This window comes from Notamacropus eugenii, chromosome X (genome assembly GCF_028372415.1).
Source record: "Notamacropus eugenii isolate mMacEug1 chromosome X, mMacEug1.pri_v2, whole genome shotgun sequence".
Lineage (NCBI taxonomy): Eukaryota > Metazoa > Chordata > Mammalia > Diprotodontia > Macropodidae > Notamacropus > Notamacropus eugenii.
The window spans coordinates 11,423,190-11,439,322 of NC_092879.1; the positions used below are offsets into that span (position 1 = coordinate 11,423,190).

The window sequence follows — 16,133 nt, forward strand, 5'->3', positions numbered from 1 at the left end:
TTGTGCATATTCTAGGTATCATTGATGCTGGAAGAGGCCCAGGTCTGAGACCTGGTTTGGGGTGACAGAGGTATAGACCTGCTGGCCACAGAGGACAGACCCATAGACCTGGGTACTGCTCTGGCTGGGGGCAGTAGTACAGTGGGTGGTGGAGGAGGGGTTTTGGCCAAGTCTCTAAGACCTGGGCCAGACCTCCTTGCCTGCCCTTCCTTGCTCCTCTCCCTTGGAAGAGCAAGGAACTTCAGGGCCCCTGCTTCACTCCCCACCTTGTGACCATCGATGTCACAATGGGCTATGTCATGGCAACATTCTGTAGTCGATGCTCCTCACAGGAAGGCATCTCTGTCTGAGGATGTCGTTGCTGTACAGGGGTGCAAGGGATCATAGATGGTCAGGGAATGACCAGGGTCCCTTCCCTTCCACACCAGCCTCAGCTCGAGCCGGCATCTGGGAACGATGTTGAGACCTGGGTGCATGTCTCTGCCCAACCACAAAGTGAGTGTCCTTTGTCTCCTCCTGGCTGGGGGATGGGCCTGGCTTCCCATGGTCTGACTTCCCTGTCTCTGGACACTCAAGGCAGGGGTGGGGCTGACTCAGGCAAAGTCACAGCCTGGGGGGGATGTATGGGTGGTTTCTTTGGGCTTTTTCTATCTGCCTCTCTCAGTGACCTGGCACTGTTGTGGTCATGACCCTCCCCTCCCAATCTCTGTGGGCTTCCTAGGGCCTCAGCCTGATTCCAACTGCAGCCCACCCAGTTCCCCAACTGGGTCAGGCTAAGGGGGCTCTCAGGTTTAGATCTTTGAGGTCTCTTGTAAGGTGAGTTGTGACAGCTGAATGACGGGGCAGTGACAGAGAGACAAGGTAGGAGAGGAGAGCCAGCTGAGTGGGTGAGCTCCAAAAGACAACCCTCACCCCCTTGTCCTCTCCCCTTGCTCATGACTCCCACTCCCTCTCCCCATCCCCGAGAATGGAACAAAGCCCCAGCTGTGCCCTTGGCCTTTTTGTACTCTGCCAAGGACAGAGAAGACTCACCAGGCACTTGTGTCTGTTTGTATCAGTCCCCACCTTGGCATTCAGAACCAATCACCCAGAGTAGGAAGGTCAGGGGGTCTGGGAAGAGGGTTGGTTGGGGTGTGGGGCAGAGAGACAAAGGCTGATGCTCCTACAGTTGCCCTATGGGGAGGGATTAGCCTGTTTGTGTGTGGCTACCCCACAAGGCAGGACCTGGATATTTGGGTGGAGGTTAGAGATGGGAGCAGGAGGTAGAATGAGAGCTGTCTGATCATGGAGGAGCTTCCTGGGGAGGGTGCTTCATGGGGAGATCTCTCTGTCATCCTGAGGGCTTCAAGCAGGGATCCTCCTGGTCAGCCCCACCAGGCCCCAGATCCTCACCACAGAACTCACAGAACAGAGACAGTACACTGTGGTTCCCCGGAGATATTCCTGGAATGAGGGGGACACAGTAGAGGGGGCAGAGTCTGCCCTCCTTACAATTACAAGCCTGTGGGACAAGGCACAAAAATGGTTCCACTGCTCTCTGCCTCAGCTTCCTTCTGTGTCAATTGGAGGCCAGCAGAACACAGAGGTAGAACAGAGAGCCTCTGGAGTCCAAGCCCTTTGTTTTACAGAGGAGGAAACTGGCTGAGATAGGCCAGGGAAGTAGGTGTCACCTATCAGGTTTGTGGTGAGTCACACAAGAAGCAATGTGGACCTTTGTACCCTCCAGAAAGTTCAGTTCTGGGGAGGTGAAGTCATAGGAAAGGGATGGGAGGCTGCATGGGATGGAAGGTAGACTAGGGACACTAGGAAGGATGCCCCTCTCCAATCTCAGCCCCCAGGGGAGTTTGGCCTTCTCACTCCCACCTCCCAGTGCCCAGGCTGTCTGCTTCAGGGACAGCCACATGGGACCCCTGAGAACCCAGGGAAAGCAATGTTTGGGCATGACTTCCAGGTCCCCTGTTGAGGGCTCCCTGCTGTTTGTTTGACAGGTGGACTCCAGTGTAGATTCTATTTCAGCTTCCAGACTGGCCAACTCCAGAAGACATTTAATACAAACAGTGGATTTGAGAAGGTCTCCTGCTCCTCCTCAGTAGGTACCTGCCACCCCTGAACAGGGGCTCCCTCTCCCCAGAAGCATGGCTTGAGAGAAAATCACTGAGGCCTGTTGGGAATGACAGCCACACCTGCCCAGCCCCCTTAGGTTTCCCATTTTCCCATTGCTATTTCCCCATCTATAGGTATACATACACACAGGGACATACACACCTCACACCCCTGTTGCTTCAGAGAGTGGCAGGGCCCCCTTGTGCAGGTGTTAGCCCTCAGTCTCTTCCAGGGCTCTGGGGCCCCGGAGGGGGCTGTGAAACAGAGTGGGTGCTGTGCTGATGCCATCTTCCCAGCAGGGGTCCAGAGTCCAGAGAAGAACACAGCTGAGAACATGTCCAGAAAAAAAGAGGAGCCCCAATAGTCAGCCATGAGGGGCAAAGCCCTCTGGGAAGGCTCCCTACACCTCCCCCACCAGACAACTGCCTGGCTTCTTCTGACTGTGCTGGGCATGGGGGAGAGCAGAGATTCTGTGCTAAGGCCCAGGGGTGTACTGAGGCCCTCACCCCCTCACTCTGCTTTTGTCCAGGTGAAGGGCCGCAGACCAGCATCGAGAAGGGGACCTTTGGTCCCCTGGCTCCCCAGGGAGCAGTTCTGGTGGCCCTGGCCTATGAGGAAAGGTTCAGAGGGGTCAAGATTTCTGCTTCTCAGGGCAAGAGCCTGGCAGTGGCAGATGGAACAAAGGAAGATGATCCGTGAGTGCCCCTGGTGCTTGTTGGCTTGGGCTGACATTTGTCTCTCCTGCCCCTCACTGAGAGGCCCTTTCCCAGGGACCAGGGCCTGACTGCTTGGTGGGGGTGCTGGTGGTGGTGGTGGCTGGAAATGTCTTGGGAACAGTTCTGCAATGGAACTGGGCTCCTCAGTTATGCAGCTGGTTTTCTTGTATGCACTTACAAATATGTGTGTGAGAAAGGCTCCCTTCCCCCCGCAATTGTGGGAGGACAAGTCAAGGGAGAGAATGGAGTAAATGGAGGGCAGGGCAGGACAGGACAGAGGGAAATGTAGTTAGTCTTTTACCACAGAACTATTATGGAAGTGTTTTGTATAAGTGCACATGGATGACCTACACTGAATTGCTTGTTCTCTCATTGAGGGTGGTTGGGGAGGGAGGAAGGGAGAGAATATAGGTTTAAAAATGGCTTTAAATATGAATGCTAAAAATTCTTTTTTCGTGTAAGTGGGAAATAAGATGAACAGGCAATGGGGTACAGAAATCTATTTTGCCCTCCAGGGAAACAGAGGGGAGAAGGGTGGGAGATGGGGGTAGAATACAAGGGAGGACAGACTGGAGGAAGGGGTGATTGGGGTACATGCTGTCCTGGGGTGTGGGTGGGGTAGATGGGGAGAAATTTTGAATTCAAGTTCTTGTGAAAGTGAGTGTTGAGAACTTAAAAATAAACAATTTATATATTTAAAAAAATAGAGCTTGATTTTTCAAGTTTATCCATTATGGTCCTGCTGAACTTTCAACTGAATTCGGAGAGAGAGAATTGTGACATAAGTAGTTACAGGACAAAGGCAGTTACAGAATAAACTCTATTACTTGTAAACAGCAAAAATAAGTAAAGAATACAAAATTATTTTAATCATATCAATGCAACATAAGAATAAAGTGCATAAAAAGAAATATAAAAAAGAAAGGTTTCCTAGGATTCCTTTCAATTACACATACACACACACTCATACACACACAGACACAGAGACACACAGGCACATACACACATACACATAGGCACACACACACATACACACAGACACACAGTCCCACACATACATACACACATATTCACATATACACACATACATACAGACATACACACACAGGCACACACTCAAAAAGATGCACATACACAAAAAGACACACACATACACACACATGCCGACACACACAGCCGGGCATGCACAAACTGACCTGCTTTCCCCTTTCCATGCACTCTCTTTCCCTGATTCCTGAAGCCCTATCAGTAGCACAGGAGTCTGGGGCATGACCCTGCCTGGCACTGTGCCCACATTCCCTCTTCTTTTCAGGCATCTGAAAACCTACCTGCTCCCTGACAGCTCTCCCAGGGGCCAAAGCCTGATGCTGGTGAGGAGAACTGTGAACTTAGCTTACAAGGACAGGCTCAAGGTAGGGAGCCCCGAGTGGCAGGGTTGGCTGTGGTTTCTCAAATATACTAGGGACCAGATGTCAGTGGGAGCTGCCTGCTCTGAGTGCTGGCTGGCTGGCTAGGGGCTGCAAGTTGAGTCTCCTGGGTGGGCTGTCCTCTGGGCAGCTGCCCTGGATGCTTGGCACCCAGCCCAGAGAAGACTTCTGGGCACACCCTGTTCTCCCTGCCCCAAAGGGCTCCAGAGGAGGGAGACCCCCAACCAACAGCTTGATTTCCCAGGGCTGCCTGACCTTGCCCATTACATGCCAGGAGCCGGATCCTTTTCTCTCCTGGCACATGGGTCTAGAGTTTGTAGCAGCACCTTTGGTGTCCACATGCCCAGGTGCCTTTCCCTATCTGAAGCCTGGTCATGGATCTTTCCCTTAGAACACAAGGAAGCAAGAGAGAGTTCAGCAAAGCCAACTGACCCTTCCCAGGATTCCACAGCCCTGCCCACGTGAGTTCTGTGTCTCCTGGACCCAGGAGTCCCAAAAGTGGTTCTCCTTCCTCTTCAGGGTGCACAGGTTTGCTCCCTTATCCCTGCTCCGGTACCCTCTAAGTACTTGACACCTTCTTTCATGTCCTGCCTAGCTCCCCCTCTTTCAGGCACTCCCACTTTCTCCTCCACTTCCAACTTGGAATCTTGTATCTTTTCACCTACCTGACTTCTTCCCTACCCTTGCCTTGGCTCTTTCCTCAGTCTCGCCTGATGTTGAAGGGATGGAGGGAGAGGAGCTCTCTAAGCCTGCCCAAACATGGCATGGAGAGGGGCAGCAGAGAGAGCAGATGTGGTTTTTGGGGCTCGGGGAAAAGAGCCAGAAGCCAGCCAGTGTCTTGGCCCTTATGGGGCACTGGGGGTACACGGGATGTTTTCCAGGACAATGTGAAGAAAGGGGCCTGGCTAGACTAGAAGAAAAACCTTGCTGTGTGGCCCATGACCTCCTGGGAGCCAACATCTTCCTGGGATAGATGGAGAGGGAAACATTTGCCCAGCAGGGAAAACAGTACCACTCCCATCTGTTCCTGACCAAGACCCCTGGGAAGGAGGGGCCAGGTCTGGCTGGGTGGGGCCAGGTCTGGCTGGGCAGGGCCAGGCAGGATGGCATCCTCTGTTCATCCTGCATCCACAGACAACTGCACCACCTCTATTCTGTCCCGCAATAGTGTGCAGCATTCCAGGAGTGCTGCCCACCCAGGGCAGCAGACAAGAGGAGGGCCCAGCCCCTGCCTGCTGTGGTAGTCTGAGCTCTGGGCCCGACTGCATGCAGCCCAAGGTCCCACCAGCTTCACCTTCCTCGCACTTACTCTGCCCTCCCAGTATGGAGGTGTGAGCATGAGCTGGTGGGAGGTGTGCCAGGGCCCCAGCTCAGCCCCTTGCTGTCTGTCTAGAACTCTGGGAGGAGGCAGGTCATCTTCTGATGAGAGGCCAAGACACAGAAGATTAGTGGGGGTAGGGGCTTGGTAAAGTCACCCAGGTGACTGACTACCTGGAGTCAGGCATGACCCAAGTCCCCTGGCCTCTAGTCCTTTTCCACTACACTGTGCTGCCTTTCCACAATGAATGCTCCCCAGGGACCCATGGGAGGTGGATGATGACCCCCTACATTTGCCTCCCCCCTCTCCTTACACTTTCTTGGCTCCGAGGTCCCTTGGCAAAAGCCAAGGACTGGTTGGAGTTGGGGAATTGGCAATGGCAGTCCCCACCTGGTGGGTGAAGTCGCTGAGGGCTTGGTAAATGTGACCATGTAACTTCAGGCATGGGAGAGGGCAAGGGAACCAAGACCGAGCCCCCATCATGGGTTAGAAATGCTCCCCTCCACCCTGTGCCTGGCTCTGGTGCTGCTGCAGCTTCCAATGCTGATGTATCCATGTATCGAATGTAGATGTAACCCTGGCCACTGCCATGGTCCATGTTCCAGAACCCGGAAGCTTTCAGTCCACATCACCCCACAACCAATCCTTGTGCCACCCACCACTGACTTGTGCTGTTGTCTTTCAGGTTCTCTGTGCCTCAGCTGATTGATGGCCCTCATTGTGACATGATGAACCTCTCCATTATATATGTCACTCAGTGAACATTGGGGGTGATGGGAGGGAGGGTCCTTGCCCTCTCTAGGGGATGAGTCACTCAGAGCAGTTGGGAAAATGACCCCTTTCCCAACCTGGAGCTAGACCAGGTGTGTTTTGCAAGACCCTACTCCTTCTGAGAAGGACAATGTCTCACTGTGGGGAATTCTCTTAAACCCCCAGAATCCTTTGCCCCTCAGTCCCCTTCCTGACCTCACTAGGCTGCCCCCACTGCACCCTGTCCACTGGGTGCCCAGACTGGTGCCCTCACTGTCATCTCACTGATTCCCAGGAAGAATACCTAAGAGGAGATGCCCACCCAGGACAGAGCTGCCCACAGTTCTGCAGCCTGTCTTGGGTTCCTTCTGTGTTTTCTGGACCATGGGAAGGTCTTTCCTTCCTCTGCCCCAGACCCAGGGGGAGTTGGGATCTTCTCTAGGCCTAGAGCCACCTGGGGCCCAAATTGTAATCACAATGACAGTAACGATAACGAGAAGCAGCAGCAGCCCCTGCTAGGGGCCTCCTTGATAGCCTTTCTCTGATATTTCAAGATGGCCATGGCAATTTTCCACAAGTGTTATCACATTTGAGCCTCCCAGAATCCCTTGGAGGCTGGTGCTGTTAGCATCTCTACTGTGCAAAGGAGGAAACTGTGGCTTAGACAGTCCAGGTGACTTTCCCAGTCATGTATCAGGTGGTAGACAGTATCTAAGGCAGTATTAGAACTTGGTGTTTCCTGCCTGCCAGACCCAGTGCTCTACCCATGAAGCCATCTAGTCCTCTCTGATGGTTGGCTCCCTCTGATCTCAGGAGTGTCACAGAACCTGAGAGTCCAGGCAGGAGCCTCTGAGGGCCACTCATTTCTCCTGGAATAATCTCCCCATCGTCCCCCCTCTTCCCTCACTTCCCCACACACCCTGCGTTTACAACGCACTCAAGATGTAACCTGGATCCAGCCTTCCATTGAAGACAGATGTCTGACTGGAAACCCCACTGGGTCCCCAAGGCCACCATTGGCCCTATGGGGCAGCTCTCAGTGCTGAGCAAATGTGCCCAGCATTGTCTTTGGTAGTTCGCTGGCCTTGGGCGAATCTCTTGTCTTCTGGACTTCTAAGTGTCCTGTCAAATGCCTCCAGGTGTGTCCAGTAGACTCTCTTGGTCCCAATGTGTACCCTTGGCCCCCTGTGCAACTTGCAATCCCCAGAACTGGCTCTATCCCTTGTCTGTCTTCAGCCCAAATCAGCCTAATGTCTCCTTCCCAGACCAGCCTGACAGATACTGGGCCAGCCCTCTCAGGTCTCCAGCCTCAGCCCTTGCTTCTTCAGGTGACTCGGCCTAGCCCATAGGCCATTATGGTCTCCAGTTCCAGGTCTGTCATATCCATACTTGTCATGTCCCTGGCCCAGTTGACATAAGCTCCTAGCCTACCCACAGTCCAAGGGTCCAGGCTCTCCTATGTAACCCACAGAGGACACAGACCCAGTTATAGCCAGGAATGTTCAAAGGTCCAGCTCAGGACATCAGAAAAGGCCTGGCACAGGAGGCAGCACCTGTCCTGGGCTTCACAGGCAGCTCAGGATTCTAGATTCAGAGTTCCTCTGTCATTACAGCTCCCCAAATGGAGGCCAGTGGTCAGGATTGGGTCTGCTCAGGACAGAAGAGCAGACATTAGGACTCTTCCTTCCCCTGACCCTGCTGGAGGGTTTCCATCAATCTTCACAGAGCCCAGAGGAGGGGGCTTTGCACTGCCTGTCCTGCCTCACTTCCCACTGGTGATTGACTCACCAGGGAGCCCAGGAGCCATACCCAGCCTCCTCATCTTAAAAGAACTGTCGTCCAACACTGATGCTCTGAGCTTGTCCCTGAGAGGCCGTATCCCTAGGACTTCATCTGACATTCTAGCCCATACAGGTCTTGGGGGACAGGGATTCTTTCATCCCCTGTGGGCCCTGGTCCTCACTTCCTGGCATCTCTCCATCTCTGTCTAGAAGTCTGTGTTGTCTGGCTGCCTCTTTCCCCCACCCTCTTTCTCTGCCCTCTGTTTCTGTCTCTGTCAATAAGTACTGAAGCATCTACTCTGGGTCCAGCCCTAGGCTCTCTCTCCCCCACCCATTCCTGCCAGGCCTGGAGGCCTGAGGGCTACCCGAGTCTTACCTTACCTATCGCAGGTCTTCGGCTGGCCGAAACGGATAAACGTATGAGAGAAGAGACTTTCCAGAGTCGAACGAGGGTTAGGCTTTATTCAGGGTCTTGGTTACATGTGCAGGGGGAACTCTTCCTTAGGAGAGAGGGAAATCTCCCAAGGAGGCAAAGATCTTACAGTAAGAGAATGAAAGCAGAAGTGGAAGTGGGGAGAGAAGGGAGAGGGAAGAGAGAAGAGAGGAGAGAAGGAAGAGGGGCCTTTTGTCCTGTAAGGGCCCCTCAGCGCTAAGAGTGCCTTCAGGCTTTCCTGACCCTACTTAAGCTCTCCTGCCACATCGTTTGCACCTCAATACCGTGCCTGTTAGATAAAAATAGGTGTGCCCAGATCTGGGCCAATCTCGAGGGCGGGGATGCTCTCTCCCATCACGTTTCTCACGGGAAGAGGCGGAAATGCACGAGATAGCTTGGTCTCACACCTCAATTCCCTGCTGTTCCCTGGGGGGCCTCATGAGAACTCTAAGGTTTAGAAGTTCTTACCTTTACCCGCCCGAGACTGTCCACACGGAACTGAGCTTACACCCCCAACACATTCCCTCTCAGGGTCTCCTCCTCCTCCTCTCACTCTCCTTCTTGCTCCCACCTACAGGACTCTCCCTCTTCTCTCCCTTCCTCTCCTACTCTATCCCCTTTTCTCTGTATTCCAGTCTTCCTACCTATGACTGTCTCCTTTCCCTCTGTCTCTCATATCTCTCTCCTTCTGTCTCTGTCTCTCTCCCACCTCTCTCACTCTCTTGTCTGTGGGATCCTTTCTCCTACCCCCAGGTGTCTCCCTCCCTGATTCCTCCTCCCCCTGCTCTCCCCTTGCCTTTCTGTTCCTGTTTCTGTCCCACTGTCTATCTTTATGTGTCTCTCTCCCCTCTACATCTCTCATATCTTTCCTTCTCTGTCTCTGTCTCCCTCTTCTCTCCTTGTTGCTCCCTCCCAGGAGCCCCTGACCCCAGACCTCTCCCTCCTTCTCCCCCTTTCCCCCACAGAATCACTCCTCTCCCCCCTCTGATCTCTCTTCCTAGCACAGTCACAAAACCATGGGTGAAGGGAATGCCTAGTTTTCACTCCAGAGCCCCTACCCTGGCTCTAACTTCACCCCAGATCTCTTGTGGCATTTGCTCATCTGGTCACATTGGGTGCATCCTTATTTGCTCTTTCCTCCTTGGCCCCTCCTTGGACACTTGAATCACTTCTGGTCTGGCTCGTTCTTGGGATGCCTCTCACCTTATTCAGTCACTTGGTGAACTGCTGACTGTGGAGTCCCCCTCTGACATGCTCGACCAAACTAGCACCTGGACATGTCTTCTCCTCTCCATCTAAACTATTCCTGCCCGATCCATCAAAAACCTCCCAATTTCCCAGCAGTCACACCTGTTGCACACTCCATTGTCACCAACTGCTACCACATTCCACACGGTACACCTTGAATTACCACTCCAGTGCTGACTTCTTCCTCTTGGTTCTCCCCCTTTCTCCCCTACCTTCCTTTCTGGTGGCTTCTCCCTAGCTGTGTGCGAGTGTGCATGGGAGTGCATGGGGGTACATGTTTTCCCCTCAACAGAGAGGAGATCCTCTGGGTCTATTTCACTGTGATTGCTGACTGCTAAGGGCCCTGTTGCTATGCTCTCCCTGGGAACTTTCTGTTTCACCTTTCCCCCTTCTCTCTTGGCCATATGTCCACTCCTGGTTACATGACCACCTCAGCCCCCAGCTGAAGACACAATGTCTCCTCTAGCTTTCACAGTTCTCTCTTCTGAACGGTGCCTCCACATGCTCCCAGGAGGCTTCATTAAGTCCAGTGTCTGGAGAGAAGGAGGTCCCATAGCCCTGCTGGTATCAGCCCCAGGCAGCCCACATCTGGATTTCCTGTGCTCACTTGGCTACAAATGCCATTGACAGATTCACAGAGGTCATTAGTTCACAGCAGGCAAGATGACCAGGACTGTGAGGGCAGGCAAAGAAGGCCTTCTTTTCAATGCTAGGAAAAGTCATGAGTCTTTTATCCAAGTTAAGAGATGGAAGCCTTTAAAAGAATTGGATTTGCCTGCTTTCCTTCCTTTTTCTGATTCTTTTTCTTCTGGAATCAGTCATCTCTTCAAAGCCCCTTAGTTCAGAGATGTGGAGGTTTCACCTTCATGCATTCTGCAGATTTGATTGAAGGGTTTCCTGCCAATGGGGTCCATTGAATTCTGCGTTGAATTCTAGTAAATAAAGGCTTGATGATTGCCTGTGGGGGGAGAAAGAAAGCGTACCCTCTGAGGAGCAGTTGAAAGGATGGGGGTGATTCACCCTAGAAGGAAAGAGAGGTGTGGAGCAAGAGAGGGGGCTCAAGAGAGCTGTCTAATGACACCTGAAAGTCTGTCCTCTGAGTCTGGGAAAAGACATGTTCTGTGTAGCTCCAGGGTGCAGGGCCAGCACCAGCAGGTGAGGGCTACATGCAGGGAAGTAGATTTCAGCACCTCTAACAACCAGGAAGGGCCAGCTGCAGCTCCAGGCACTCCTGAGCTGACTTCTGAGGCAGTCAGGCCCCCAGCACTAGAAGTTGCTTGTCCAGGCTCCTCTGTCCATAGGAAGGTTGCTGCTCAGCCTAGGAGCTCTCCAAGGTCCCTCTCCTTTGAGGAGACTGTTAGTGAGGTATGGCTGGGCAGGACCTTGCTCAGCAGCCTCGATGCTTTTTAGTTTACACTCCCAGGTGCAGAATGACAGCATCCCTCAAAATGATGGCATGCACTAGCCCAAGGGGCATCCATCTTTCCTCCCTATTTACCGTCTTATCCCAGCCCCATCTTCCATAGACTGGATCTTTTGTTTCTGGTGCCCCTGTGCTCCCTGAGGCCTTCCCTTATCTTCCAGGTGATTAGCACTCTTTCCACTCCCAGTAATCTGCACATCTTGCTTTCCTCCTTGGTTCCAGGTTGGCATAAAGAACCCCATGACCAAGGAGGCAGTTAGCAGGTTTATGCTTTGAGGCAGGCTAAGAATTCCAGGTTCAGAGTCAGGGAATTAGAGCATTCTGGGGCCTGGGTCTGGGAATGGAAACTCTGGAAACTGAGTGGCACAGAGGAGATCCTACCTTATGCTTGTCCTTCCTCTTGGCCCAATGATTCCTTGTTCAGGTTACGTTCATTACTTGGTCCTGCCCAGGATCTTCCCCAGGTTTGTCTTCTGGGGTGAACTCCTTTTTGAAATGGGAACTCTGAACGTTCAGGCTTCAATCACTCCCACTTCCAATGAGGTTCTTTTAAAACCTTCCCCCTCCCCAATCCTCTCCTCTTGCTTAAAAGTGAAGCCAGTGTAGACTGTACCAAGGTAGACATCACTCTCCAGATACTCCTCCTACACTTGGACAAGGTGGCATGGACAGGGCACATCATTCCAGGAGCAGGTTACCCCAAAGCTCTGCCACTCATTAACATTTCCCAGGGAACACCAGCCTTGGCTTGGGTCCTCCTGGGGCACCAAGCTCTTTACCACTGGGTAGCATTTGAGAGAAGTACATGATTTGTGAAAAGCTGCCCAGTCCTCTGTCCTGTACTCCTACTCAGCTTTCCAGTGTGCAACCAAGGATAGAAACTTACAGTCATAGAAGGTAAAGTCTCCCAGAAGCTGCCTCCAGGTGCTTCCAGACTCTAGCTAAAAGAAATGTCAGGAGATGAGGATTATCAAGGGAGATCCCAATCCTCTTTTTAATCACACCATCATTTAGGACAGGATTCCAAACTGATGACTTAAATGATGTCTGCTTTGAATTAACTGTGTGGCACCATGAGAAATTCCCCAATTGTTCCGTGGACATTTGGGCCTGTGTCTTGGGACAGGGAGACAATAGAGATAAGGAGCTCAGAGTTCGACCTCAGGGGATTGTCCACGTCTATTCATATTCAACATCCTAGGAGACTTCCTTTTCCCCTCTCCTTCCCCTTCTTTTCCTTTCCTTTTCTCTCTTTCTCTCCTCCTGTTCTCTCCTTCCTTTCCTCTCTGCTCTGAGCCTGGTGCGATAGACCTCTCCTGTCGGCCTTCCAGGCTGTCTTGCACTGGAAATCTGTTTCACTCCGTCATTTGGTGGCTTCTGTTGCTCTAGAATTTGTTTAGAGTCATTTTTACAGGTATTTTATGGGCTGTGGGGGAGAGCTAGAGGAGGTCCATCCTTCTACTCTGCCATCTTGCCTTTCTTCTCCTTTCTTTTTTTCCTTTCCTTTCTCCTGAGTTTTTATGAAATTTCTTTTTACTTTCAGTTCTCAATTCTCTCCTTCCTGCTCCCCTGACTATTGAGAAGACAGGAAAATGTAAGCCCTTTACAAAGACAAATAATTATGCCAAACAAATTCCTTTTGAGTCATGCGTAAGTGAAGAAAAAGAAAGAAAACATGCTTTACTACTCCTTCTGAGCAGTAAATCAGATGAGATGGAGAGCGTATGTCATCATTGGTCATCATATTGATCAGATTTCTGAAGTTTTTCAAAGAGGATAGTCTTTCCAATACTGTCATCCTTGCATACATTGTTCTCCAGTTCAGCTCATTTTACTTTGCATCAATTCCTACAAGTCTTTCCAGGTGTGTCTGAAACCTTTCCCCCTCATTATTTCTTCTAGTCCAATGGGAGTCCAGTCCCTTCACAAACCATAACTTGTTTAGCTACTGCACAACTGATGGGCACTCTGTCACTTTCCAAATCTTTGCTACCACTAAAAGCCAATGTAATAATTTTTTTTGTATATAGTGGTCCTTTCCCTCTTTCTTTGATCTCTTTGTGGGACTGACCTAGTAATTTATCAAGGGGATGCATAACTGAATGGTTCCTTGGGGCGTAGCTCCAAACTTCTTTCTTGCCAGAATCATGAAGCCAATTCTTGACAGAATCATCAGGCCAATTCATAACTCCACCTACAAAGCCGCTCCAGCACTTGTCATTTTCATTCTTTCCCCAGCTGAGCCAATAGGACAGTTCCCAACTTTTGATAGCCCCAACCTAAGGTTCATCCTCCCCATGACCTCCCCCTTTACCCATCAGTTCTTCTCCCTGCCTCAGTTATACTCTCCTCTCTTCTCTGTCTCTAGCCCTTGGTGAACCAACTCTACATTAATCTCCAGTCTGCCAGCTCTTTCCCCCTTATCCTATCATTGATCATAGCTTGCTAAACTTCAGCCCTGAATTATGCCCACCTTCCACCTCCTACACTCCTATCCATGCACCATTGAATGCAGCAGAATGAAAATTACAAAACCACAATGATTTGGGTCTGCCATAAATGTACATGATGCAATCTCAACCAAGCCTTCCCTGCAGCATCACCAATATTAGGTTCCTACCTAATCAGTTCCCTAGTCTACTCCTCATAGCAGCTGTGCCAAGCCAAGAGGTTCAGTGACATGCCTAGGTCCTGCAGCTAGTAAGTGTCTGAAGCCAGATTACAACTCAGGTCTTCCAACCTCCATACATAGAGGTTTTGCCACTGTGCCACGTCTCACATACACATGCTCGTCTTCATGTCCTTTATACATGGATGTGAACATATATATAGACATGTATACCTGTTTCCATGCCTGTGCATGCAAAGAGAGAGAGCTGAGTACAACTCTCAAACTGAATTGATTCACTGCTAGTTGAAAGAAATGACCACCAGGATGCTTTCAGAAACATCTGGAAAGCCTCTGATGAACTAATGCAGAGTGAAGAGAGCAGAACCAGAAGAACTGTATATGCAGTTACAGCAATAGTATAAGTAAGATCAGCTGTGAAACCCTTCGTTAATTTGATCAAGATTATGATCCAAGCCAAATCCATGGCCTGGGACCAATTCATCTTTTCCTTGGAGCCTTGGGATATGGGAGCTGTGACTATGTAGTCTTTTTCTGACTGTATGTTTTGTTCTGCCTTGTCACCATAGCAGTTTCTAAGAGTCAGAGTTTTTTCTGTTGCTTGCTCATTTCCCCAGTCTCTAAGGGAACTTGTATCTCTTTGTTAAAGTAGGGCTTCAATGCCAGGGTGTAAGACACACTGTTGCAGGCTTCTGAAGTTTTGTGCAGTGCTTTTCAGAGAAAAGTCTAGGGATCTGGAAATTTTCAGTTCTTTCAAGGGGGTGTGATTGTAAGGAGAAGTGTCTACTGCTCTCATGGACCGTGCTCTGGTCTGTAAGGGACCACAAGCAATCTTTTCTTCCCTGGAATTGTGAGGGGTGTCTTGCTTTGACTGCTGCTGAAAGCTCTGCTATGCCAGTGCTCCTGCTCACCCTGGGATGGCCACCCAGGACTGCAATCTGGCTCTGAGCATGAACAAAGCAACAGAGTCCTGCTTCAGGGGCTAGTAAAGGGACCCCTGGAATGTCCTTTCTAGCCCCTTCCCACCTGTGGGCTGCCAGCTTTGGAAGCTGCTGCAGCAGCTGCTGAATCAGTGGCTCCAAAGGCTCTTCCTGGCTTTCTTGGCTCAAAGCTGTGCTGGTGCAGACTACACTGGACTGTGCTCCTCTCTTGTCCTTCTCTCAAAGACCTTTCTTGAGGACCTTCTATGTTTTCTTGGCCTGTAAAATTATTATATGTTCCTTCTTTCTGTGGGTTCAGCTGCACTAGTAATTTTTACAGTCATTAAAGGTATTTGGAGGGTTATGGAGGAGAACTCAGGAAAGTCCATGCCTTTATTCTGTTATTGTTACTTTCATAGAGAAAATGAACAAGTCAAAACCCACAAACCACATTGTAGGGTTCTGGTTTTTAATACACTCTGCAAAGAGCATGGCTTTAATGGGTGAGTTCATGCCATGCAGATTCACTTAGGATGACTCAATGTGCATCTCCCTTCTCCCTAATTTATGTCTCCCAAGGCAGACATTAACTGATCTACCCTTAGGAAGGGCGATGGAGGAGGAGAGGAGGCAGCTGGACCACCCCCAAAGTATACTAGGGGCATTTTTAACGAACGTTACCCCCAGGACAAGGGGGAGGCTCAGGTGCTGATCTTTCTTGTGGAAAAGACTCGAGAGATGTAGTGAACTTGGAAAAAACACCAGCTCTGGACCCGGGAAAGCCCAGGGCCCTGGGGGTCTGGCCCCTCGACCTGTCGGGGTCTTCCAGAGACAAGCTGCCCTGGAATAGAGGAAGGAAGGAAACTGGCCTTTATTGAGCGCCTGCTGTGTGCACCAGGTCCTGGACCGATCTCCTTGGAAGCGGACAATGTGGCTGGACCTTCCTGGGGATGTTGCAGCCAGGAAGGATCAGCCTCGTTGGACAGAGGAGCAGATGCAGGCAGGGGTCCGAGGACTGAGTCCAGTCTTGGTCCACCCTTCCCCTCGGGCCCAGCCGCAGGACAGCCCCAAGCGCTTCAGCATCTTCAGTGGCAGCTCTCAGCCTGGCTGCAGGCGTCTTTGCAGCCCTGGCCCTTGGCTTCCGGAGGCCCCGCCCCCTTCTCCTCTCCCTCTGGAGCTCTCAGGGGCAGATGCCCAAGGAGGCGCAGCCACTCTCAGGGGAGGGCCCGTCATGCCCAGAGGGGTGTCTCAGCTTCTGGGGGGCGGGCCTGGGATTTAGAGAGTAATCCCTTTCTGGGCAGGAGGTAGGTCACTTATCCGTTGAGCTGGCAGGAGCCCTTGGGGAGCATCCTTGGTCCCCTCTCCTTCTCCGCGGAACCAGGGAC

General features: G+C 51.4%; 1 protein-coding gene across 2 annotated transcripts; it reads left to right on the forward strand.

Annotated features, from left to right (window-relative positions):
- Nucleotides 1-326: 326 nt before the first annotated feature.
- On the forward strand, nucleotides 327-6,630 carry LOC140515161 (synaptotagmin-like protein 2). 2 transcript variants are annotated; one of them, XM_072625707.1, is made up of 6 exons: nucleotides 327-495; nucleotides 1,989-2,093; nucleotides 2,633-2,798; nucleotides 4,132-4,231; nucleotides 4,638-4,707; nucleotides 6,250-6,630. In XM_072625707.1, exons 1-6 carry the CDS (start codon nucleotides 399-401, stop codon nucleotides 6,267-6,269), a joined length of 558 nt encoding a protein of 185 aa, XP_072481808.1. In that variant the 5' UTR covers nucleotides 327-398; the 3' UTR covers nucleotides 6,270-6,630. The 2 variants fall into 2 exon arrangements, with proteins under 2 accessions (XP_072481808.1, XP_072481807.1); XM_072625706.1 differs by lacking the exon at nucleotides 6,250-6,630 and adding an exon at nucleotides 5,128-6,232.
- The last annotated feature ends 9,503 nt before the right edge of the window (nucleotides 6,631-16,133 follow it).